The 26073-nt window shown below is 42.7% G+C and overlaps 1 protein-coding gene across 1 annotated transcript; it reads right to left on the bottom strand.

Annotated features, from left to right (window-relative positions):
- Positions 1-4305: 4305 nt before the first annotated feature.
- On the bottom strand, positions 4306-24648 carry vmn2r1 (vomeronasal 2, receptor 1; the record flags this gene model as incomplete). The annotated part of the gene is made up of 14 exons (XM_080731778.1): positions 4306-4624; positions 5331-5530; positions 7266-7507; positions 8380-8575; positions 10638-10798; positions 11874-11997; positions 15844-16092; positions 16873-16993; positions 17835-18019; positions 18682-18807; positions 19276-19467; positions 20506-20748; positions 21999-22290; positions 24425-24648. 14 exons carry the CDS (start codon positions 24646-24648, stop codon positions 4306-4308), a joined length of 2874 nt encoding a protein of 957 aa, XP_080587904.1.
- Between the last annotated feature and the right edge of the window lie 1425 nt (positions 24649-26073).

The following is a 26073-nucleotide window of genomic DNA, read 5'->3' as shown; positions in this document are numbered from 1 at the left end:
GATCTGATTTGACTTTTCGTGTGACGCTGCAGTATGATCAAGTAGGGCAGGGGTCTTCAACAGGGGGTCCGGGACCCCTAGCGGGTCCTCAGAGTTACTACAGGGGGTCCTCCAAATCTTTGTGTGATAGAAGCTTTTTTTCTCCTTTTTTATATTAACCATGTGAACCCTACTGTCCTTATTCTGAGAACTTTAGCCAAAAATAGCCGATCTATAAGCTCACAACGCCTCACAGAGGTTTGGTGTAGAGGGGGAAAAGTATTGCCGATTCAAGTGGTTAAATATCTGAAAACACAAATACTGATGATTGTGCTGTCAAACGATGAAACTATATGGAATCTATGAAAAGGTTGTGGAGGTCCCTGCTTCATCTATCTCTCAACTAAGGGGTCCTTGGCCTGAAAACGTTGAAGATCCCTAAAGTAGGGTATTCATTTATGGAAAAACACCAAAAGTTAGAATAATGGAGATGGTAACAATATAAGAATTGGAAATGTGGAGATACAGGTTTTCTGTACGACATGTACAGTCACTGCCATGCAGGAGACAGGAGTAACTCAGTATGACACAATATGCAACAATGTGCACCGCGCACAGGAACACAAGCACAAGAACAAACTTTAAATGCAAGGTTTATGAGTCCGTGAAAAAGATCTACATTTTAATTAGAAGAGAATGGCACACAGATGCACCTACAGTATGTGTAGGCTATGTAAAGGCAGAATGACAGAGAATATATTGCTTTGCTGGGTTGTATAGGGATTATTAAAGTCATATAATATATGATGCTTTAAGCATAGTGTAGCATCTTTGTGTGTGTGTGTGTGTGTGTGTGTGTGTGTGTGTGTGTGTGTGTGTGTGTGTGTGTGTGTGTGTTCACACACACACATATGCACATACATGCACTAATATCATCCCTCTGTGAGACTTATTAGCATTCCACAAAGCGTGTCATTTTATCTGCCTAAGTTCCTCTTTTTTATGGTCTCAGCAGTAAGCGATCAATCTCTTCCAGTGTAATAGCCTTTTATCTCACCTCATAAGCAGTCTCACAGCACAGAGGGCACCATGGGGTTTGATTACGTACCTCCATTTCTTCTAATCACATTTCCCACAACAGGGAAAGAAAGCCTTATTTCAGTAAGTCCATTTTCTTTGTAAAGTATCATCAATCTTATAGTCCAAGGACCGAATTAAAGTATGGTATTTATTCTCCAGCCTGTGTTTGTAACTGTGTGCTGCAATATTGCACCTTCATTTGATATATCATGACATGCTTGTTTTATCGTATGCTAAAATAGGTGCTTCTAGATACCAGTAAGACTCCCTGTTTGCACGAGCATATAGTACAATATCTGTACGTCTCAAACCGAGTGGGGGCTTTGACCCCCAGGGGCACCAGAGGTCCAATTGGAAAGGGGAGGAAGTGTGTGTGTGTGTGTGTGTGTGTGTGTGTGTGTGTGTGTGTGTGTGTGTGTGTGTGTGTGTGTGTGTGTGTGTGTGTGTGTGTGTGTGTGTGTGTGTGTGTGTGTGTGTGTGTGTGTGTGTGTGTGTGTGTGTGTGTGTGTGTGTGTGTGTTAGGCCTACAGTGAATAAAATCACTACAAAAATATATACTGTATATCAAAATATGTATTTCAGTTCATAAGATTATTGTGCTAGTTTAACTATACTAACCCTAACCCTGGCGTCCCAGTTTGTGCATGTAATTGTCAAAACATTTTCAAAGACGTCTACATTGTATCCCGTTGGCTAATAACGCCATAACCATATATGGAGTTGCTAAAGCAGTCTCAATGTGGCAACAGTCGCAAACAAATCAGCCAGCTCCATAAATGGGCACAACAGGGGCATGCCCATATATGGGCATACTGTATACGGATGACATCAGCAATCTCCATATATGGATAAAAAGGACAAAGAGAGCAACAGATTCAGCCACTGCCCATACAAGATCATGTGCATGTATGGGACCTACCGACTACAAAATGATGTTACTCGTATCTTCTGAAAGGCATTACCCCGAATTAGAGTTCGGAATGCTGCACGTTGGAAAGTCGGAACTCTCCGACGAAATGTTTGGTGGTCGGAGACAGTATGGACAGGCCTATAGAGCTGGTACTTCAGACAATCAAAATAGAACCCATGACTCAGACATATTGGTCGGATCGGCAGTTCAACGTAGCAACCCGAACTAAGATGTGAGGGATGTGGCACACACCTCAAATATTTGAAAATAGCCAATCTTGTTTTATTCACAAACGATTCTCTGGATTGCAGCTTTAAGAGGACAAATCACCTTCAACAGTACAGGCATTTCAATGTATATTTTGTAATTTCATCATCCGTCCGTGGCATCATATAGAATAAAAAGTTCCAATAGCCTAGTTAATTGCATGCCAGATATCTGGCTTACAGAGAGCTACTGCACAAATGACAGATATCAGTTGCCAACATGTCTATACAGTACACACAGTACATACAGAAGTTGTATTGTAACTCACATTAAATGAGAGGGAGAGAGTTAAGCCCCTGATACACGTGGCAATTTCTTCATCAATATCAACCAGCAACGACCAGAGGCGTCATTGGCAGCGTCAATGGATTAATCTTTTTGTGCCTTCAGTTGTGCAAGACACCAGTCATGTTGCCATACCTTATCAACAGGCATGAATTTATCTTAGGAAGTGCATTTTTCCCCCCCCTTTAGCCAAGGTATGGCAACTGCCACACCTAGCCATACACAATTGACGCCCATGGTCGCTGCTGGTTGATATTGATGAACAAAATGCTACGTCTATCGGGGGCTTTATTCCTGACATAATATCTGAGGTTGTCTCAATTTGTACAACCGAAGTAACATACACTACAAATCATGAGTTAAGCTTGCAAATTCATTAGTCAAGTCAAATGTATTTATAATAAAGCACACTTAAAGCAACTCTCACTGACCAAAGTGCTGTACAGAGCAGGAGGTAGCTAAGTCACATATAACCATTGACTTAAAGGTACAGTATTAGTAAGTGATATTGTCTTTGCTAAAATAAGTGTTAAATAGCTCTATACTGAGATAGCAATCATTGAGTGTCTGTTTTGTAACAGAGTTCTCCAGCTCTTTTAGTAAGCTTGTAGATCTGCATTTCTCACTATTAAATAGGGCTTAAGGGTAACAACAACATTCTCTTCAGGGTCTCAGCTGAAAGGTTTGGGAACCACTGAAGAGCGAGATTATAAAACTCGACCAGATTCTCAAAATCACTTAACAGGACCAAGAACCAGAAATTGATCAAAGATTGGCATGATGTTGGAGAGGAAGTCAGAACATTTTGTAGTATCTTTGTGTATTTTTGGTGGACGATACACAAGAGCAATTAATAGCAGATTGGCCAGGCCCACATTAATTACTTCAACCTCAAAGCTGGAGAAATGAGCAGAGTTCAATAGGTGGCAGTTCAAATGTTTCTTAAAAACAGCAGCGAGACCCACTGAGTCAGGAGGGTCGCATCACCCTCCTAACCCATTTGTAACGCTGAAAGTGTAATTTAACCTGTAATGTTTTGCGGGTGCATTTGGGTAATGTAGTTAAATGAACAGTCAGGGTTTTATTATGTAGTGACACCCACATAGATAAGTAAATATCATTTCCTGAGGATGTGTTCTATTGCATTTCTGTTTCTGTTAGTCTCAGGGACACAAAATGAACAAAAATGGCCACTCCTAAAGAAAACTGCAGACGACTGGAAGTCAACTTATTGTTACTTACAATGTTGTAAGTACTGTAACTACCAACTGCCAGAATAAACAAGCTAAATGTACACCAGGGAAAAGAATGTTGCTGGGTGGTATACCTTTTGACAATAGCATAGACTCAATGTTAATTGTACCTTGTGTATTAGCCAAATATGTTTTGACAAAGACAACCAGGTTTGGGGTCAGATGACCATTGAATTCACAATTCAGTTGTTGAACATATACGTGTAATTTGGAATTTGTTGGTTAAGTAATGATGAAGCAATCTTTGTCATTCATTTCAGGTGGAATATGAAAACCTAATTTTGACACATTTCCAATATATCAATATTAAAGTCAGGGAATCAGCTTTGACCCTCAGCCCCATTGACTTGCCATAGTGATGCTGCCACCTAGAGGCACTTATGGGGGACTACGGAAACTAACTGACATAATTTGTCTGTGGTTCCCTGTATCAATCATGGGCCTTCAATGGTCTTTAAAATAACTTGTCTGTTTTAATTCATTTTAATGAAAGCGTGCAGCCTGCCTTGGTTTAGACTACACTGTGGTTTTCTATTTAGAAGTGTCTGTAGATGCAGTAGTAGTGGCCTCAGTTGTAGTTGCTGTATCCAGTGAGGCTGAGGTACCAGTTGCGCTAGCAGTTTTAGCACGGGCGGGCCTACAAAGCTCGTCAGTGTTGCGATCTGGTTTAAGTAACAGAATATAACACTTGGGCCCGAAGATGCATGCAAGCAGGCCTGCGCTGGAGGCCAGGATGGCAAAGATCTGGACGGCCACCATGAACTTGCCACGCGTGCTAAGGTACGCCGGCACGAAGGAGATCCACACGATGAAGAATACCAGCATGCCAAACGTCACAAACTTCCCCTCACTGAAAGATAGGTTGGGAATGGGAAGTACAAATAAATGCCATGTTACTGTCAAAACAAGAGGCATTTGAAAGCCCAAAATTACCACCAAAATAAGACTAAGAGCATAGGAAATGAATACCAAATGTGATATTAATTGAGCTAACTAGAATGGTGTGCTCAATAGAGTGCAAATCTCTGCCAGGGGCATGCCCTGAGCACTAATAATAATAGCGTAGTATGCAGTGAAATATCTATGTACTGTAGAGCAGGGTTTCTCACTTTTGGGGCTCGAGGGACCCCTAGAAATGTATCTTTCATCCGAGGCACCCCTACATTGTATTTATAATTTTCACTCCCAGCACCTTCTTTTTAGGCCTATAGCATATTTTAGAGATGTTGCAAGGAAAACATTGAGATAATAGACATTTTGGTTAGAAGAACTGATTGAAAATAATGTTATATTTCAAGTTTAAAATTATACTAAATATATATATTTTTAAGTGTCCAAATACATTCCAACTGTTATCAAATTATCGCGCGGCACCCCTGGACTGCTGTCACGGCACCCCAGGGTGCCCCGTCACCCACTTTGAAAACCCCCTGCCGCAGAGGTCTGTTCTGCATGGGTCCAAAAAACGTTGGACCCAGTTTGAAACAGACCAGAGGATAATTTGAAGTGATTCAACCCGGTCCGAACACATGCAGATGGCCTGCTGAAGGCTATACCTGAAGTTGTCCTCCATCTTGCGAGCTACGAAGGCGAAGATGAAGGCGATCAGAGCCAGGAGGATGTCGTAGGCAAAGATAGCACAGATGAAGATGACAGAACCTTCATCACACTCCAGAATAATCTTCACATTCTGGTTAGCCATGTTCTTGACGGGATGTGGCGGGAGGGTACACAGCCACACGGTACAGGCTATGGCCTGGGAAGATGAAGGGTAAAGACAGTGAGAGACAGTAAGGATTCAGCTAAATGAAAGAGCTGCTTTCTTTTCTCCCTTTTATATGATTTTTATCCCACGTTTTTGTAACCCATTTTTTCACCCAGTACCAATTCCCTAAGCCAGGGGTCTTCAACGTTTTCAGGCCAAGGACCCCTTAGTAGAGAGAGAGATGAAGCAGGGACCCCTTGGTTGAGGGAGAGATGAAGCAGGGACCCCTTAGTTGAGAGAGATGAAGCAGGGACCCCCACAACCTGTTCATAGATTCCATATAGTTTCATTGTTTGACAGTATATTTTGTATTCATGTCAATTTGTGTTTTCAGATATTTAACCACTTGAACCATCAATACTTAATAAACTTGACCTTTCACTCTGTACTTAGTCTGCTCTTTTTCCTCTCTACACCAAACCTCTTTGTCAAATATAGCCGATCTACAAGCTCACAACGCCTCGCGCTTGTAGATCTGCTGTTTTTGGCTAAAGTTACCAAAATAAGGAACACTAGAGTTCAAGTGGTTAATACAAAAAAGGAGGATTTGGAGGATTTGGGGGACCCCCTGTTGTAACTCTGAGGACCCCGTCCCGGACCCCCTGTTGAAGACCCTTGCCCTAAGCTGTGCCCACAGCATCCCCCGGCGGGAATCAAACCCAGGACTTTCTAACTGTGAGGCGACAGCACTAACAACTGTGCCACCATGCCCCTGGAATGGAAGAGTTTAACCACTTTAACCACTTAACCCATTAAAATGAGAAAGCATCTGTGTAATTTTAGATTTTAGCGTTGGCTATTCAAAAAACAGCAGATATACAAGCTCACCAGGCTTCCCTTTGTGCCATGCTGCAAGCTTGTACATCAGATATTTTTGAACATTTTTGAAAAATCGTTGAAACTGTTGGAATACTTTTGATTACACAAATGTTGTCTTCTGCGGGTCCCCTGGTATAAAACATTTTCAGATGGGGGTCTGTGGCTAAATACATATCATTTTGGGGGTCCTTGACATGAACAGGTTTGAGAGCTACTGATTCAGAAGGCATTTGAAGAATGGATTATTCTTAAGCTCACAATGTGTTGCGTGGCAACTAAAAATGATTGTTTTAGCGATAATTCTATTGATCAGTCAAACTTATTTTATACTCCGTCACACAACGGTGTCATGCACAAATGAACTGCACCGTCTCAATTTTCTACAATTAACTGGATGTCTACACCAGGGGTCTTCAACAGGGAGTCCGGGACCCCTAGGGGGTCCTCAGAGTTACTACAGGGGGTCCTCCAAATCTTTGTGTGATAGAAACTTTTTTCTCCTTTTTTATATTAACCACTTGAACCCTAGCATCCATATTCTTAGAACTTTAGCCAAAAATAGCTAATCTACAAGCGCACAACGCTGTTGTGCTCACAAGGCGTTGTGAGCTTGTAGATCGGCTATTTTCGGCAAAGAGGTTTGGTGTAGAGGGGAAAAAGAGTAGAATAAGTACAGAGTGAAAGGTCATGTTTATTAAGTATTGACGGTTCAAGTGGTTAAATATGTTAATACACAAATTGACATCAATCCAAAATACACAATGATTGTGCTTTCAAACGATGAAACTATATGGAATCTATGAAAAGGTTTGGGGGTCCCTGCTTCATCTCTCTCTCTCAACTAAGGGGTCCTTGGCCTGAAAACGTCGAAGACCCCTGGTCTACACATTTCCACACTCTCACTGACCTGTATCACAGTCCCCACGGCGGCTATAATCCTCTGGTGCATAAAAGTGAGAGTGTCCTCGTGGAGGTTCGGGATGGGACTGTCATCGATCTTGGGGGGCGTTACGTTGGTTGCTACGACATCAGGGTCTCCAGCGTTGGCTGCTGCCTCGGCGGCAGCTTTGGCAGCTCTGGCTACAGCTTTGGCCCGCATGCGGGCGGTCTTCACAGCCCGGGCTCTGAGGAACAACACTACAGTCTTACCTGGGAAGTGGGAATGAAATGATTTTCAATCGGTTAACGGTGTTACCAAGTTTTAAATTAAAATCTTGAAAGTCAGCTGCTATTTGTTCCAAAAGCTTTATACCAAGCTATACCCTTGTCTATGTGTTAATATTTTCTAACAGCAAATTAACTTTTTTTTGTGTGGTTTAAACTATTTTCTTTATGTTTCAATGTGACACAGCTCTGTTTCTTTATTCCCTTTTAATAGTAGATACATTTCATTAAAAACATTCAATGAAAAAGCCTGAAAACCCACTGATGTAGAGCAAAATGCAGAAAGGTCACTAGTATAGAGACCTCAAACACACACTGGGTTTAAGTACAGGTAGTTAAGTACAAGCTAGGCTCAGTGTTGATTTCGTCGACTAAAAGTATGACGAAAAACGTTTGTCGACTGCGTTTTTTTCACCGACGAAAACTAAATACCGGTAATAACGAAATAAAAACTAAGCTGTGATAACTAAAACTAAGACTAAATATATTGACAATTTCGTCAACAAAATAAAAACTAGACTAAAACGTTAGGGAGGGACTAGTGGAGAAGAGAGTCATTTTATGTTTGGTTGCGCTGCAACGTGTTGTGAGCTTATCGGCTATTTTCAGCACGCAACCAAGTGTAAAACCAGTCATTACGATGCCATCAAGGCCTGACAAAATACATTTCAGTTGACTAAATCAACTGTAGATTAAGTCGACTAAAATCTTATGATATTTAGTCGACAAAAATTTGACTAAAACTAAAACTTTTCAGGTGGCTAAATTATGACTAAAACTAAATTCCATTTTATTCAAAAGACTATGACTAAATCAAAATTTGCTGTCAAAAACAACACTGGCTAGGCTTCACCCACCCATGATGGAGGACAGGCAGAGAGCGAAGCCCAGAGCCAGGCCCACTTGGCTGGTCATGCAGCTCCAGGGCTCGGGTTTGCCCAGGAAGACGATGGAGCTGAGGAAGGTGACCACCAGGGAGAAGAGCAGCGAGAAACTCAGCAAGGGGTCGTTGGCTTTCACCAGAGGGGTGTTGAGCTTCATGAGGAACACCACCTGTGCAAGGGAGGAACAGAAATACTGTAGACCAGAGGTCTTCAACGTTTTCAGGCAAAGGACCCCTTAGTTGAGAGAGAGAGATGAAGCAGGGACCCCCACAACCTTTTCATAGATTCCATATAGTTTCATCGTTTGACAGCACGATCATTGAAGTATTTTGGATTCATGTCAATTTGTGTTTTCAAATATTTAACCACTTGAACCGTCAATACTTAATAAACTTGACCTTTAACTCTGTACTTAGTCCGCTCTTTTTCCCTTCTACACCAAACCTCTTTGCCGAAAATAGCCGATCTACAAGAGTGACAATGTTTTTTTGTAGATCTGCTATTTTTGGCACAAGTTCTCCGAATATGCACTCTAGGATTCAAGTGGTTAATATATAAATATTAAATTTGTTTCTATCGCTCAAAGATTTGGAGGACCCCCTGTAGCAAGGGACCCCCTGTTGAAGACCCTTGCTGTAGACATATCGTTGCTGTCGGGCAGAAACCTCCGATCTCCATATTGTAGCCTTTTGTGTTTTTTTTACTTTTTTTTTTTACTTCAGAGCATCCCAAAAGAGAGATAAGACGTTTGCCCGAGAACCAAACTAGAGCAAATAGCAGATCTACAAGCGCACAATACGTCGCTTCGCGCCACGTTGTGAGCTTGTCAATCGGCTATTTTCACTTCTTAATTATTTTATTTTTTGGAATGTCTTGTTTTTTCTTTTTTAAATAGTGTGGGGATTTAAGGGGAGCAAATGCTAATTTCGTGCAAATTTGTCTTAAAGCGCAAAATTTTGCACAGATGTAGCCCAGGGCATGCTCTAATGATTTAGCTAGGGCGCCCGAGTCGACGACCTTCGGGGTCGCCACAGCGGCCAAATCAAGTTGGGCTCCCATTGACTTTCTATACAGGAGGAAAATACCCAGAAAAACCTTTTTTTTGGGTATTTAAATAGGATCTGAGGGGTCTAACTAGGGGTTTGTCATGATGCTGAATCCATTGCAGGCATTTGTTTTGCACAAAAAACATTCCTTGGGCTAGAATTGGCCTCAGAAAACGATGCATGTATGGGTGAGCATTCATGTTAGTCGGAGGCCTTAGGGTTTTTTTTCTCGTGCTAATCAGTCTAAAAGTGCAAAATTTTGCACAGATGTAGCTCAGGGCATGCTCTATGATTTAGCTAGGGCGCCCGAGTCGGTGACCTTCGGGGTTACCACAGCTCCAGAAAACACCCACAAAACTCTGAAAAGTGATGACTCATCACTTTTCATCACTAAACCATCGTTCTTTGGGGCCATTTGTAGCCCAAGGAATGTTTTTTGTGCAAAAATAATGCTTGCAATGGATTCAGCATCATGACAAACCCCTAGTTAGACCCGTCACATCCTACTTAAATACCCAGAAAAAAATGTTTTTCTGGGTATTTTCCTCCTGTATTGAAAGTCGATGGGAGCCCAACTTGATTTGGCCGCTGTGGCGACCCCGAAGGTCGCAGACTCGGGCGCCCTAGCTAAATCGTTAGAGCATGCCCTGAGCTACATCTGTGCAAAATGTTGCACTTTTAGACTGATTAGCACGAGAAAAAAAAACCTTAAGGCCTCCGACTAACATGAATGCTCACCCATACATGCATCGTTTTCTGAGGCCGTTTCTAGCCCAGGAATGTTTTTTGTGCAAAACAAATGCCTGCAATGGATTCAGCATCATGACAAACCCCTAGTTAGACCCCTCAGATCCTACTTTAATACCCAGAAAAAAATGTTTTTCTGGGTATTTTCCTCCTGTATAGAAAGTCAATGGGAGGCCAACTTGATTTGGCCGCTGTGGCGACCCCGAAGGTCGTCGGCTCGGGCGCCCTAGCTAAATCATTAGAGCAAGCCCTGGGCTACATCTGTGCAAAATTTTGCGCTTTAAGACAAATTTGCACGAAATTAGCATTTGCTCCCCTTAAATCCCCACACTAAAATGTATATATATTTTTAAAAATAAGAAAAGAAAAAACAAGCTGGAAACACGTGTGCATGCGTGCATGTTTTTATGTATGTATGTTTGCAAGCTGATCTCTCACCATCACAGCTATGACGACCAGAGCCCCAAACGCAGAGATGACGATGAGAATGATCCCCAGAATCTCTCCAAAGGCCAGGAACTCAATGAATTTGGCCACACACTCGTCATGCGCCAAGTTGGACCAGTAGTCCTCGTGACACTGGATGCACTCACGGGCATCTGAGAGCATGAGGTGGGTGGAAGAGATGAAACAACGATGATGATGAAGAAGAGGAAACCAAAAAAACAATCATTTTGGATGCAGAAAAAGTATTACAAATATGACTCTGAAATCTTATATTTTTTGGGGTGAACATGATACGTTACTTCTCCACATTTTAATTAGAAGCTCGGCTGATGTATGATTTTATTTATTATATTTATATTTCCTTTGTAGCATTTAACGTGTCACATTGTGACACCTTGTGAACTTGGAGATCGCCTAATTTTGGGCAAAGAGATTGGGGGTCCTTGAGGTAGTTCCAGGGGTTCCCCAGCTAAATGATAGTTAGGAACCAAATGGAACCCTCTCAGAGTTAAATTACAACATTGATTTTACTATATAAATAGGGGTCTCAGAGATAGAAATTAAATGGGAGTCCGTAGCCTAATGCATCAAACTGGGGGTCCTTGAAATTAAAATGGTTGAGAACCACTAAAAATATATGGGGGGTCCCTGGCATATATTTTGAATTGGGGGTCGACGGGTTTAATGAGTGTCAATTTGTGTCAGGTCCTTGACATGAAAAAGTTTGAGAACCAGTGGACTGGAGAGGCAACACATACCCCGCCATTTGCAAATACCTTCGTACTCTCATATGCCTCTGTCTCCATAGACTTCCATGTAATTCATAGTGCACTGATAATGTCATGCCCATTGTCCATGCCTAGATCATGCACCATGTGTGTGCAGATTGCTCACAGCTTTCAAACAAAAAAATCCAAATGGAAATCCGTTCAGGCATTCATGAACTAGCAGCCATTATGTTTTCCTAAAATGTAAACATGTTTGAAAGATGGGGTTGCTATGGGGGTTAAACATGTAATTTTGCGATTGCTATCATGCCTACTAAATTTTTTGGGGTAATTCTTTTTTTTTCTTAACGGGAAATTCTCGGGACTATCGGGCCTGGCGGGGAAGAACATTAGCATATTCTCTGGACTATCGGGCCTAGCAGGGAATGAATTAAGTGGTTAAACAGTCAGGTATATTGTGGGAGGTATCTGTAATGCAGGAGATGGAAGATATACTGACTGGTGGCGTTGCTGACCTCCCCATCAGCACAGGGGATGCAGTCGAAGCAGCACACTGGCTCTCCTTGTCTGATGCCCTTCCTGGTCCCGGGCTGACAGTTCTCACTGCACACTGACCGAGGAGGCTGCCAGGGGATGTGGAGAGAAATAAGCATAACGTCGTTGTCGGGTGAAAACCTTGTATGTCCAAAACCGTTCGTTTTGCATTTATCATTTTAGAAATTATTTAAACTAGTGAAAACAGCCGATCTACAAGCACACAACGCCTCGCATCGCGAGGCGTTGTGTGCTTGTAGATCTGCTGTTTTCACTACTTTTGTGCGACGGCCTTCTATAATGAAGCAGGGCTTTACTTTGCGAAAGAGCGGACAAATGAAACTTGGAGATACGAGGTTTCCACCCGACAACGACGATAGGCTAGTTTAAAATGTTTAACAGTGATATTTTATGGTGCTTTATTGATTTATTCAGAGCTACAGTGGAGATCAACTGGTATACAGTAGGCAAGGACAGAGAGGAGGGGTAGCCAGGGGATGTTGTGCTCTCCTAGACTCTCATCTATCTATAAATGCGAGAAGTCTCTGCGTGCGTGTGTGTGTGTTTGTAATCCGCGTATCTCGAGAACCGTTCGTCCCACCGGCTTCAGATTCGGCACGCGCGTTCCCCGCCGCGGCACGGAGTGCAGTGCCGGGTCTCGACCCGACCCGACGCGCGGTTTTCCCGAACCGGCGCGAAACGTTCGGAATCTCCTTATGCGGGGTTGATTGTTGACATCAGGCTGTTTCTGAGGAAATCGGCGAAAGCTCTGACTCATTGTGACATCACTTCATAAAAGGCTCTGACATCACGTACGCCACATGAGTCAACAAAAAATCTCTGTGAGTGTGTATGTATGTAGGTAATCCGCGTATCTCGAGAACCGTTCGTCCCACGGGCACGCGCGTTCTCCATATATGGGCATAAAATGAATGCCCCCATATGAGAACCGTTCGTCCCACGGGCACGCGCGTTCTCCATATATGGGCATAAAATGAATGCCCCCATATATGGGCATAAAATGGATAAAGGGACACAGACAGACAGATTCAGAGATCTCCATATATGGGCGTGAAATGGACGCAAATAGACAGATATCTCCATATATGGGCATATATGGGCATAAAATGGACCCAGAACTATATGGACGCAAATGGCATATATGGGCATAAAATTTACGCAGAATCACAAAGATCTCCATATACGGGCGCGAAACGTTCGGAATCTCCTTATGCGGGGTTGATTGTTGACATCAGGCTGTTTCTGAGGAAATCGGCGAAAGCTCTGACTCATTGTGACATCACTTCATAAAAGGCTCTGACATCACGTACGCCACATGAGTCAACAAAAAATCTCTGTGAGTGTGTATGTATGTAGGTAATCCGCGTATCTCGAGAACCGTTCGTCCCACGGGCACGCGCGTTCTCCATATATGGGCATAAAATGAATGCCCCCATATGAGAACCGTTCGTCCCACGGGCACGCGCGTTCTCCATATATGGGCATAAAATGAATGCCCCCATATATGGGCATAAAATGGATAAAGGGACACAGACAGACAGATTCAGAGATCTCCATATATGGGCGTGAAATGGACGCAAATAGACAGATATCTCAATATATGGGCATATATGGGCATAAAATGGACCCAGAACTATATGGACGCAAATGGCATATATGGGCATAAAATTTACGCAGAATCACAAAGATCTCCATATACGGGCATAAAGGGACACAGACAGACAGATTCAGAGATCTCCATATATGGGCGTGAAATGGACGCAAATAGACAGATATCTCCATATATGGGCATGGGCATAAAATGGACCCAGAACTATATCTGCAGTGATCTCCATATATGGACATAAAATGGACGCTGACAGACAGACAGATAACAGATATCTCCATATATGGGCATAAATGGACACAGGCAAACAGATGGTCAAAACGGGTCCTATGACAACAGGTATAATGGGGTTTGCATTAAAGGGCGGGGCATTCATTCCCTATTTACATTGTTCCGAGTTGGCCAGGTCGCCGACTAGACGCTGGGCCGCCCGAAGGGCGGCCCAGCTACTAGTCATGATAAATTATTATTATTATTAGTCCATGCCATACCCGAAGGCAGCATTCAAGAGAATTGCCTTGTCCAAACTATCCCTCTCTGCCCTCTCTATGTAGAAATCCATACCGTACACCACATCTCCAGTATTGCCTTGAATATGTTCTTGACTTGTTTAGTTCAGTGTGGTATCAAGCACCGAAAATAGCCGACCTCCAGCTGCGACGCGTTGTGAGCTTGAAGGTCGGTTATTTTCGATATTTTCACCAAAATGCCCCTTCAGGAATTTCAGCCCCTGCCTCCCTAACATTCTCTGCACGTCCCTGAACATTAACATTGCATCCTGAATCCATTGGACAAGAGAAGGAGGTCTTTCTTCTTTCCAGTTATATAATATGGGCCAGTAGAGAGGCAAATGCACTCCTCATCTGGACCGGAAGGCCCTCCTCTCCTGGGACCACCCCCAGCCAGGACAGCAGTGTAGGGGTTGGGTCTCAGTACCTTATCTAGAAGCATTCAAAGATCTTGGACCAAAAGTCCATCAGGAGTCGACGGGACCAGAACATGTGGTCAAGAGAGATGCTGGAGAATGATGGCATCTTGGGCATTCGGGACTAGCTGATGGGTACATTTTAGACAATATTTCGTTGGAATAGTGCAGTCTGTGGAATATTTTAAATTGTATCAAATTTTGTCTCACTTCTGTGTGAGACAAAATTTGAAGTAGAACTGATGCTTGCACTCTAGATCTCCTTTGGGATTTCTACCCCCCTAGTTCCCATGCTTGTATGTTATTACTAACAGCACATATTGGATTGTACTATACAGTTTTGAGATGTGAGTGATTTTAATGATGTAGTAAATTGGGCCTGTCTGAGGGGGGTACGGGTAAGAAGGAAAGTTATTTTCCTGACATAAATATCCAAATGATTTGAATGCTTCCTCATCAAATAGGTTCCATAGGTCATCGTGATAAATTAGAGGTAGAAAAATGACTAGTGCTGGATTCCACAAAATCAGCATGAGGTAATAAGACGTGTAATAAGTCGTTTCTCCATCTTGGAAAAACATGTGGGTCTAATGCAAAACTACAGAAGTCACCTGGGTTCAGAGTGGTATACTCTGGAGTTACAGCCACGGATGACGTTACTTATGCAGGCTGCGTATTAGACAATAAACTATCTGGAGAGTATGGCACTACAGGGTATTTCGAAGGTCAATCAAAAAGCACATTTCCTAGCTAAAATATCAACCTTAATTGAAAGAAGTTCTCTGGAAATACACTTCAATGTCATGCCTGTATATCCTGATACATTAGCATCGCCCAGGTCCTAAAAGAAGAAGCTGCAAACATTTAAAAATAAATTAGTTAATAGTTAGACTGGTCCTTAAACTCCATCCCAGAACACATGCCCTGCTTTTATTAGCCTCAAGTGCCTTCCGGTATCACATATTCCAATGTGTGTCCTTCACAGGGTTGCGAACGATGTGGCTCCCAAATATGCATGCAAATACTATTAGCAGGGTAAACAGCTATTCTCAGTGGTGGAAAAAGACATGTAATAGTACAATTCTGCAACGTAGAAATAAGTATAGTATAGAGTAAAAGTACAAATGTATTGGTATAAAAAAGTACTTAAAGTATCAAAAGTAGAAAGTACAACTGATTATGCAGAATGTCCCATTTCACAAGTTTTCAAACGTATTCAAATCTTTTGAAAATAGCAGATCTACTAGCTCAACACGCGCGCACACACACACACACACACACACACACACACACACACACACACACACACACACACACACACACACACACACACACACACACACACACACACACACACACACACACACACACAGAGGCACTGACCTCAAATTCTTCATTATTCCATATGATAGAACTGTTCAGAATGTGCAGGTTGATGTTTAAATGCACGTTGGCGTTTGTAGGCGATATCATGGCGCTGTAGTTCCCCACAGTAACAAAGTGAATGGTCCCGTCCTCCCTGGTCTGCCAGTTGAGGATGTCGTAGTAACCATCCACATCCCCGTTGTTAAAGTAGATCTCCTCTCCGGTGTGGGGCACGTTGAAGCGCACGTTCTTCAGGTAGTACATCAGCTACACAAACAACAGGGCATTAACGAAAAAGTCGACAAGACTTGTCGACTTCGATTACACAAGTCGACTCCCACCAGACAAAGTCGAAAAAGAAAAAATACTTTCTATTGTGAAAATAGCCGATCTACATGCTCACAACGCCTCGCGATGCAAGGCGTTGTGAGCATGAAGATCGGCTATTTTCACAATTTCTGCCTCTATATTTGAGAATTTGGACAATGTTTAATTTGCCATTTTAGAGGTATTGAAAAGTCCTTAAATTGGCACTTTAGAAATACACTTAGACTTTATGTTGGTTTGTTTACAGTTGAGTGAGAAAACAATGTTTCACATTAAGTTAATCATCTGGGGACCCCCCCAAATAATTGGGGGGGTCGTTTATGATGTGATGACGTCATCAAACGATAAAGTCGACTTCAACTCAATTTTTTACCGAGTCGAGTCGACTTCACAAGTCGTTAATGCCCTAGTCAGTATAGGGATGAGGCCATGTCAACATCATGCCACGCTTATTGTGGCCAAAATAATTGTAATTAACAACATTATCATCATGATCAAAATATCGTTGCTGTCGGGCAGAAACCTCTTATCTCCATATTCTAAGTTGTTGTGTTTATTAATGCCCTTCTTGATAATACTACAGTATCAAAAGTATGCCTTTTGTATCAAAAGTATCAAAAGTATGCCTTTTGATACGCACACGCACACACACACACACACACACACACACACACACACACACACACACACACACACACACACACACACACACACACACACCTGCCATGGTTCAAATTTGCTGATATCCGCGCAGCTCTTGTTGGCAAAAGGGCCGAGTCCATCCACACAATGCTCCAGGTTGTGCAAGGCATTAGCCACTGCATACACTGACTTATACACACTGTGGACAAGCATATCATCATCATCATCATCATTATTATTGGTTGTTGTAATGGCTTAATGCATTGTAAAGCAATTAACAATGATTATAATGCATGACTAAATTATTATAATGTATTACAACTATGGAAATTACAATACACTATTATCCTTGCAACAAGGATGTAAGGGTGCATTTGGGTCCTGAGTCTGACTATGGATAACTTGGCTGGGGACCCCCTGGAACCCCCCCAAGGACCCATGGGGAGTCCCCACTCCCTAGACCAGGGGTTCCCAAACTTTTTTGTCTCAGGGCACCCCATAAACATATTTTTAATCCGAGGCAAATTTATAGCATATCGTCGTTGTCGGGTGGAAACCTTGTATGTCCAAAACCGTTTTGTATTTATCATCTATAAAATGTACTAAACTAGTGAAAACAGCAGATCTACAAGCACACAACGCCTCGCGATGCGAGGCGTTGTATGCTTGTAGATCGGCTGTTTTCACTAGTTTTGTGCGACAGTCTTGTATGATGAAGCAGGGCTTTGCTTTACCAAAAGACGTACACTTTTGAAACTTGGAGATACAAGGTGTCTGCCCGACAGTGACAATATTTAACGATTATGTTGCGAGGAAAACGTTGGGATAATAGCCATTTTGGTTAGAACTGACTGAAAATAACTTTGTACTTCCAAGGTTAAAATGATACTCAATATTTTTTCAAGTGTCCAAAAAAATTCCAAATATTATCAAATTATCTCGCGGCACCCCTGGACTGCCGTCGCGGCCACCCACTTTGAAAACCCCTGCCCTAGACCCCACTTTCAGAACCACTTCTTCATCACAAGTCGGGTACTGACCTGTAAGTGAGTCGTAGCTGTGAGACGTCGGTGTAGGTGTTCTCGAGCTCCAACAGAGACTCCTTCCCTGTACACAGACCCTCGGGTACAGCGTTCCCTGCTCTGGACAGAGTCCGGTTAGCCGCCCTGGCCCTTGCTTTGGCCCGCTTCAGAGCCTTGGCATAGTCCATGGTACAGTTAAACGCCTGGAACACAGATCAGATCATAGTCCATGGTACAGTTAAACGCCTGGAACACAGATCAGATCATAGTCCATGGTACAGTTAAACGCCTGGAACACAGATCAGATCATAGTCCATGGTACAGTTAAACGCCTGGAACACAGATCAGCGGTTCTCAAACACGTTCATGTCAAGGACAGCAAACCTGATGTATTTGGCCATCAGGGACCCCCATAAGAGAAGATCTGTGTTGTTAAAATGTTTCAATTTCTTTCTTCACAATTTTCTATGATTTTTCTAAATCTATGAGCTCACAACAATACATTGCACAGTGCCGTGTTGTGAGCCTGTAGATCAGCTATTTTTTTAATATCCAAAGTATAAAATAGTGTTTAAGTGGTTAAACTAAATGCTATATTAATACTACTAATACTAATTTCACTGGGCCCCACTTTGAACCTTTCTTTGGCCCCACTTTGAGAGCCACTGACATGGATGGATGAAGCTTTCAGTGGACCTTCAAATTGTTTGCTCAAAGGAACTGCACCACATTCAAACAAGTCTCAGAATAGGCCCAATGCTTTCCAAGTTACTAGATGTGACTAATACAAGGATGGCGACAGATACACAAACCCTGTTTTCATGGGTGGGTACATGGATACCAATACACAGCTTGATATGCACACCGTTTGCCAGAATGTCTCTGTGAGAGAATCTTCATAAGGGTCTATGTCCACTAGATGGCGTTGAAGTCCTGGGATGACTGCACTCTTCAGCCCAAAGCCAAGGGTACCACCCAGAACTGAGTTTATCTGGACACGCATGCACACACACACACGTGTGCGCACACACACACGCACGTGAGCGCGCGCGCGCGCACACACACACACACACACACACACACACACACACACACACACACACACACACACACACACACACACACACACACACACACACACACACACACACACACACACACACACAATGTATGACCACACTACAGGTAAAAGCATATCAACATAAACACAAAAACACATTTTCAAAAAAGTAAAGAAATCCTTGTTTGTAGCATATTAGTCTTATTTTTGCTTGATATGAGACAATTTAGGCTAGATTTATGCATTTTTTTCTTAATTGAAGGGCATTTTTGCAAGGGAAGACACTTGCTGTGAATAAAGTTTGGAGCTCTCTTCTCACTTTGGCAGTTTGGCTCGGAGGAAGACTGAGGAATGTGCTTTATTTCTACCAGAGCCGGACGCCAGGACAGGAGGACTCACCCCAGGCAGGTTGATGGCAGCGGAGGTGACCCAGGCCTCGCTGGCGATCCAGGTGCGGTTGGTGACGTTGTGCCGGAGCAGCTCCACGGCCAGAGGGGCGAGGTCCACGTCTGAGGCGAACACCACGATGATCTTGGCCGTGGATTCCACCACAGTGTCTACGATGCGCTGGATGGCCTCCGGGCTATGAGACTGGACGGAGTGGCATTCATGAAATTTAGACGTAGAATTATTGAATGCTTTTAACTATTGAAAAATAGCAGATATACAAGCTCACAGCGTGGCACCGAGTGCCGCGCTGCGAGCTTGTAGATCTGCTATTTTTGAAAAATCGTGAAAATTTGAATTTTGACCCCGATTCTATAAGTGTCTTTTGAATCCTTCTAAGATTTTTTGAAAAACCCTATGTTTTTATCTGTGAGAAGTTCTGTCATTGGTCGATTAAACTGGGTACCCATCCAAAATAACAGACCAATCAGGACCGCCTCTTGTTCAGATTGGTTGACCTGTCTGTCAATCCTTTTAGCCCCGGTCGGCTGGTTCATGCACCAATGAGCTGCTAGTGACAGAGCTTCTTACAGATAAAATAATAGTTTTGGAGGCAGACTGCGGCTCCAGGAAGCACCACAGAGACTAGATTTTTTAGGGAGCATTGTTAGCTGCCTGAATAAAATAAAATAAAAATAAAAAATAGAAATAAGCAATTGCATGATTCCTGCTTATGTCAGCAGAAAACTGCTTATTTCTGCTGGAGCTCAGTTAGTCTGTTCTTGAGAGACTACCATGGTCAATGGTTCTCAAACCTTTTCATGTGAAGGACCCCCAAAATGATATGTATTTGGCCAAGGACCCCCATTTCAAAATATCTAGTTCCAGGGACCACCCAGAAGCAAAATTTGAGTTACAAACGTTCGCTTTGAAAATACATATATTCAAAGATTTGCACACATTTTCACGACTTTTTCAAAAATAGCAGATCTACAACCTCGCAGCGCAGCACTCGGTGCCGCGCTGTGAGCTTGTATATCTGCTATTTTTCACTGGTTAAAAAGCATTCAATAATTCTAGGCCTAAATGGGTTTAAGCGAGTGTCTCTCAAACACTTTCATGCTGTCAACATTTGTTTTGAGTTGCACCATTTTTGGAAAACAGCTGGTACAGTAGATTGGGTTTTTTCAAATAGACAGACAGGCGGACAGACATACAAACAAACAAGACAGTTCCTCTCACCTTAGGCAAGGTCTCAGAGAAGGAGATGCAGACGCCGGCATCCTCCACTTTTTCCATGAAGGCCTTGATGCCATACTTGCCATAGTCATCGCCAGCAGCTATGCAGCCCACCCACGTCCAGCCAAAATGCAGCACCAGCTGAGCCATGGCGTGAGACTGATGCTTGTCAGAGGGGATGGTCCTCAGGAAGGTGGGGAACTGGAACTTACTCTGCAAGGCTGAACAGGACGAAGAGTAGCTGACCTGGAGGGGTGAGATGAGGAGGAGAGGAGAGGACATGAGGGGATAGAACAGGAGACAGGGTTCCCACTTCCCACACATTTTTACCAATTATTTTCCAAAACTTTTCCAGAATATTTAACCCAATTTCCAGGACTATATAACAATAATTCAGCTCAATAACAGGTTGCTTACTCCTATGCGCAATGCCCAAAGACAGGTAGTGTATGCCAGTGGTTCTCAACCTTTTCAGGCTGTGACCCCCGAAATAATCATGTTTTAACTGGGGACCCGGAACCCTGACGAGTCACTAAGAGTTGAGGAATTTTGTATAACACGGTTCTATTGTGAAAATAGATGATCTACATGCTCACAACGTCTCGCGTTTCGAGGCGTTGTGAGCATGTAGATCAGCTATTTTCACAATTTCTGCCTCTATATTTGACAGTTTGGCCCATGTTTAATTTGTCATTTCAGAGGTATTAACAAAATCAATAACCAAAGACAATGCATAGCTATTTTTTCCAGGACCTTCCAGGACCCTTGATAAATTCCAAAACTTTTCCAGTACTGGAAAAATATTTTTCTAATTTCAAAATATGACCGTGGGAACCATGAGGAGAGGAGAGGACAGGACAGGAGAGGACATGAGGGGATAGAACAGGAGACAGGGTTCCCACTTCCCACACATTTTTACCAATTATTTTCCAAAACTTTTCCAGAATATTTAACCCAATTTCCAGGACTATATAACAATAATTCAGCTCAATAACAGGTTGCTTACTCCTATGCGCAATGCCCAAAGACAGGTAGTGTATGCCAGTGGTTCTCAACCTTTTCAGGCTGTGACCCCCGAAATAATCATGTTTTAACTGGGGACCCGGAACCCTGACGAGTCACTAAGAGTTGAGGAATTTTGTATAACACGGTTCTATTGTGAAAATAGATGATCTACATGCTCACAACGTCTCGCGTTTCGAGGCGTTGTGAGCATGTAGATCAGCTATTTTCACAATTTCTGCCTCTATATTTGACAGTTTGGCCCATGTTTAATTTGTCATTTCAGAGGTATTAACAAAATCAATAACCAAAGACAATGCATAGCTATTTTTTCCAGGACCTTCCAGGACCCTTGATAAATTCCAAAACTTTTCCAGTACTGGAAAAATATTTTTCTAATTTCAAAATATGACCGTGGGAACCATGAGGAGAGGAGAGGACAGGACAGGACAGGACAGGACAGGACAGGACAGGAGTTGACAGGAGAGCCTTACCTGTGGGAAGTGATACAGCCCCAGTATCCTTGCGGTGGCGATGGAGAGATCCGAGCCGCCGGCACCCACCAAAGCGGCGAGAGGCGCCCCGTCTCCACAGCGGTAGTTGGGGACAGCCTCGTCCTGGCCTGTCAGGTACGTCAGTGTGCCCTCGACGGCCTTGGAAATGGTGAAGCAGGAGTCGTAAATGACGTAGCCCAGTTCAGTTTGGGGCAGAATGTCGGTCCTCTTGTTGATCTCATCGAGGGCAAACAGCATAGTCTGGGTCCAGCGAAATGTACGGAAGTTGAACCTGAGTGGAGAATACGTGGAATTAGTTTCCCTCAATCTCTCACCGGCAGGGTTCAATGTGTCGGAGTTCCGAGATTATGGAGTTCTGTGTTAGTTACTGTAGTCATGCCCGAATATGGAGTCCAGCCCAGACTATGTCAGTATTATTACGTCATATTGATGACATCAGAGTACTCCATATGTGGGCCCCTGATTGGTCGGTCGGTGGACAACATGCACTGATGTCAGACACCAACAGAAACCGTTGCCTAAAAAAGCAAGCCATCGTCAAAGCGCACTGTGTCTGTCCTTTATATATCATGAAATTGAGGATATAGCCAGCACTCAATGAATGCTCAGGAAGACCTGTTGGTTGATGCATCCGTTGTATCTGTCCGTGAGAGGTAAATAAACCGTGTGAAAAGGACATTCATTGTGTGCTGGATATTTCCTTGCTGTGCACCTTAAACTTGTTGCATTTAATGTGCAGTGTAACGGGCTTTGGGCTTTGCAGTCATCTCTCCCTTTTTTTTTCAGACACAACAGAAACCGCTGTCTAACTAGCAACACCGATTTGTGCATTTGGCCCCTGGAGGCCCTTGCTACGCCCATATATGTCAAAAGAATACATACAGTACATGAAGAAAGTAATTGGAAGAACACAGCCCACTCACGCATTAGAAGGACAATATTAGTCACCAAAACCAGGGATTGTGTGTTTTCAATTAATCTAACATGGTTAAATGGGAGTTTGAAGTTACAATGGTTTATATAGAAATGGGGCCTACCATAACATGCACCAATGTCAGCCACAACATGAGACCCGAACCACTAGTAAATCTAAAATGGTGTGAAGTTATTTCCTTGGCCTTCTGTCAATGTTCACAAGAAAGTTGGCACTGTTTGGTCCAGCGGTTAGCGAGATCATGCAGGCCCGGACAGAGAAACAAACAAACAAACAAACAACTAGACTGCACTCTGTCGAGTTACCAACTTATGCCTCGTGCACTCGTAGCCAAATATGGTCTACTTTTGCGTCAGCAGAGCGCGCAAGTAGGGTGATCGGTGCTGTCTGTATGTATGGCTCGGCTGTCTGTGGGTATGTGACGACACTTGTAGGTTGGTGGTGACGTCACTGAGATCGCTGGTCCCTCATTGGCTAAAGGCCCTGCCTTTGTACTGTCAGCCACAGACAGACAGCACCGATCAATCACCCTACTTAAGCGCTCTGCTGGCGCAAGTAAATAGACAGACCCATTTTTAGATGCCTAGACGGCTAGCCTCCTACAGATTCAGGCTGTAAAATAGGCTGTAACTACTGTATATCATGTGAGACTGTTGTTCAAGTTGTTTATGGAGTGGGGTAATCCTCAGGGACAGTAGCACAGGGTGGCATGGGAGAGAGGAGGTGGCATCAACCTTGCCATCACAAAATAATAATATACAACATCTTATATCCTGATACCGTTAAAATGTGATAAAGTATCTTGCCATTAAAATTCCGTCTGTACTCATTCTGAACCTGATGAGATTTGTTTTTTTCTTTTAAACCTTACAAACAAGCCTTCCTTAGTGAAATGAACAATTAAATGGTTTAAAGACAAATCAAATCAATGTGAAATTGTGTTAAATTAAAAGTATCTTGCCATTAAAATTCCATCTGTACTCATTCTGAACCTGATGAGATTTGTTTTTTCTTTTAAACCTTACAAACAAGCCTTCCTTAAATGGTTTAAAGACAAATCAAATCAATGTGAAATTGTGTTAAATTAAAATGCAAGCCAAATATCCTATACTAGGCCTGACACCTGCAACAATGTACAGTATAAAGAGCTTCATACCGGATGGGCCCCTGTAACAGTTCTGTAACACATCTTGATGTCTGTAGTTAAGATCTCACTATATAGGTGAGATCTATTCCCATACCTACAGTATTAGTTGTCTAATTTTCAAGATTTTTCAAAAATAGCAGATCTACAAGCTCGCAGCGCGGCACTCGGTGCCGCGCTGTGAGCTTGTATATCTGCTTTTTTCAATAGTTAAAGCATTCAATAATTCTACGCCTAAATTTCATTTAGGTTTCTCTCCAAGTTAGATTCATCACGTTTTCAATAAAAATAAGGGAACTTTGGGTCTGAGTAATGATCTGGACTCACCCTTCGCACCCTGCAGAAACAGGGCTTCTGGAAGTATTGCGTTTAACTTCGACAATACGTCGGTGAACAGGAAACATCCCTCCGATCACCACCTTCTTTTTCTCTACATCTTTGTATCCATTCAAGTTGAATTTGGCCTTCAGCTTGCAAGTGGCTCTCGCTGAAACTGAAGTGTAAAGGTAGAAAAGTGCACATAATCCAAACAAAAGTCGTCTAATTTCCATGCTATGGTGTAAAAAACCAAGCCAAGGAGTTGTCGCTTTGCCCGGCAATAATAGAGCAGGTAACAGTGACAGGTGTCTGCATCTATTCTCTATGGGATACTGTTGCGTGGAGCACACACATTGGACAGAAGAGACTAATGTAATGATGCATTTGTACAGTATGGCAACAAGTGATGGAGAGCATTTTCATCTCATCATAAATCAGTGGTTCCCAAACAATTTCATGTCAAGGATCCCAAATTGATGTGTTTAGCCACCGATCCCAATCTGAACAGATTTTGTGCCATATTTATATAATGTGTATAATATGTTTATATTAAACTATTTAAAAATTACTCAGGTTTAAAAAATAAATAGCAGATCTACAAGCTCACAACATGCTTTTAATATAGCATTTTAATGCTATATTAAATAATTTTGCTGGTGACCCCTGGGGGTGTGTGGAGCCCACTTTGAGAACCACTAAGCATAGATACTGTATCCTTTTGACTTTGAGCCATCCAAGCAAGGCTAGGGGTGCCAAGGGGTTCTGTAACCAGAATCATCAATAAATTGTGTAATAGATCATAAGTTACAGTAAGTCTGTGCCTCCCCGCCTCTCTAAATACCAATCTGATTATTCCCTGAATTCAGGCTAATGACACAAGACACACAGAACACACCGCCACAGGCCCAGAATTAATTAGCAGCTGCGTGTGGCAACTTGTGTTTTCTTTACGCAACAGTGGTCACAGAACCCTGGTGATGCTTGTCGCTCAATAACAGCCTGGATACTGTTTCTAAATTCCGCACTGTCCCCTGGGCTTCTTTTAATTATTATTAGCATGTTGACAAGTGAGTGAGCTTGTCCTCTTTGTCTCAATCAGCACACACCTGAACCCGCAGGCCTGGAGGCCTCTCCTGGGACAAGTCAGTATATGAGGCGCGCACGATGCACAAGCATCGTGTCCATCGTAATCAAATTAATTACACACAAACAGTACCTGATAATATGGTTGTTTACAACAGGCATGCATTATTTGTTTTATTAATGAAAACCAAAGGGAGAGATGCCCATATCACCCGAAACCATAAGATATTCAGAGATAACCATGATCATGACTCACGTAATAAGACGCCTGGGAATAGGCCTGCAGTATGTTGTGTCGTGTGACTGCCTGGTCCCTGAGCTCTTGTGATCCTTTTGAGTGCACATGACGGCCTTCTGCCTGGAATTGATGAGATCTGCAAGAAATCAATTAACAAGGTACGCAGAAGAAACAAAGTGTGGGATACAGAGCTTGCTTTCAAATAGTGTATAGCAGATCACTGATATTTATCCTAGTGAAAATATCAGATCTACAACTCACAAGATATTGAATCACATATAGATTAGCTACATTTGTGAAGTTTATAGTGTTATAAGTGGTTAAGGAAATCAAACGA

Source organism: Nannobrachium achirus (assembly GCF_963921795.1).
Source record: "Nannobrachium achirus genome assembly, chromosome: 8".
NCBI classification, from domain to species: Eukaryota; Metazoa; Chordata; class Actinopteri; order Myctophiformes; family Myctophidae; genus Nannobrachium; species Nannobrachium achirus.
Note: the sequence above shows the minus strand (reverse complement) of the source record. Positions and strands in the feature narration are given on the sequence as shown.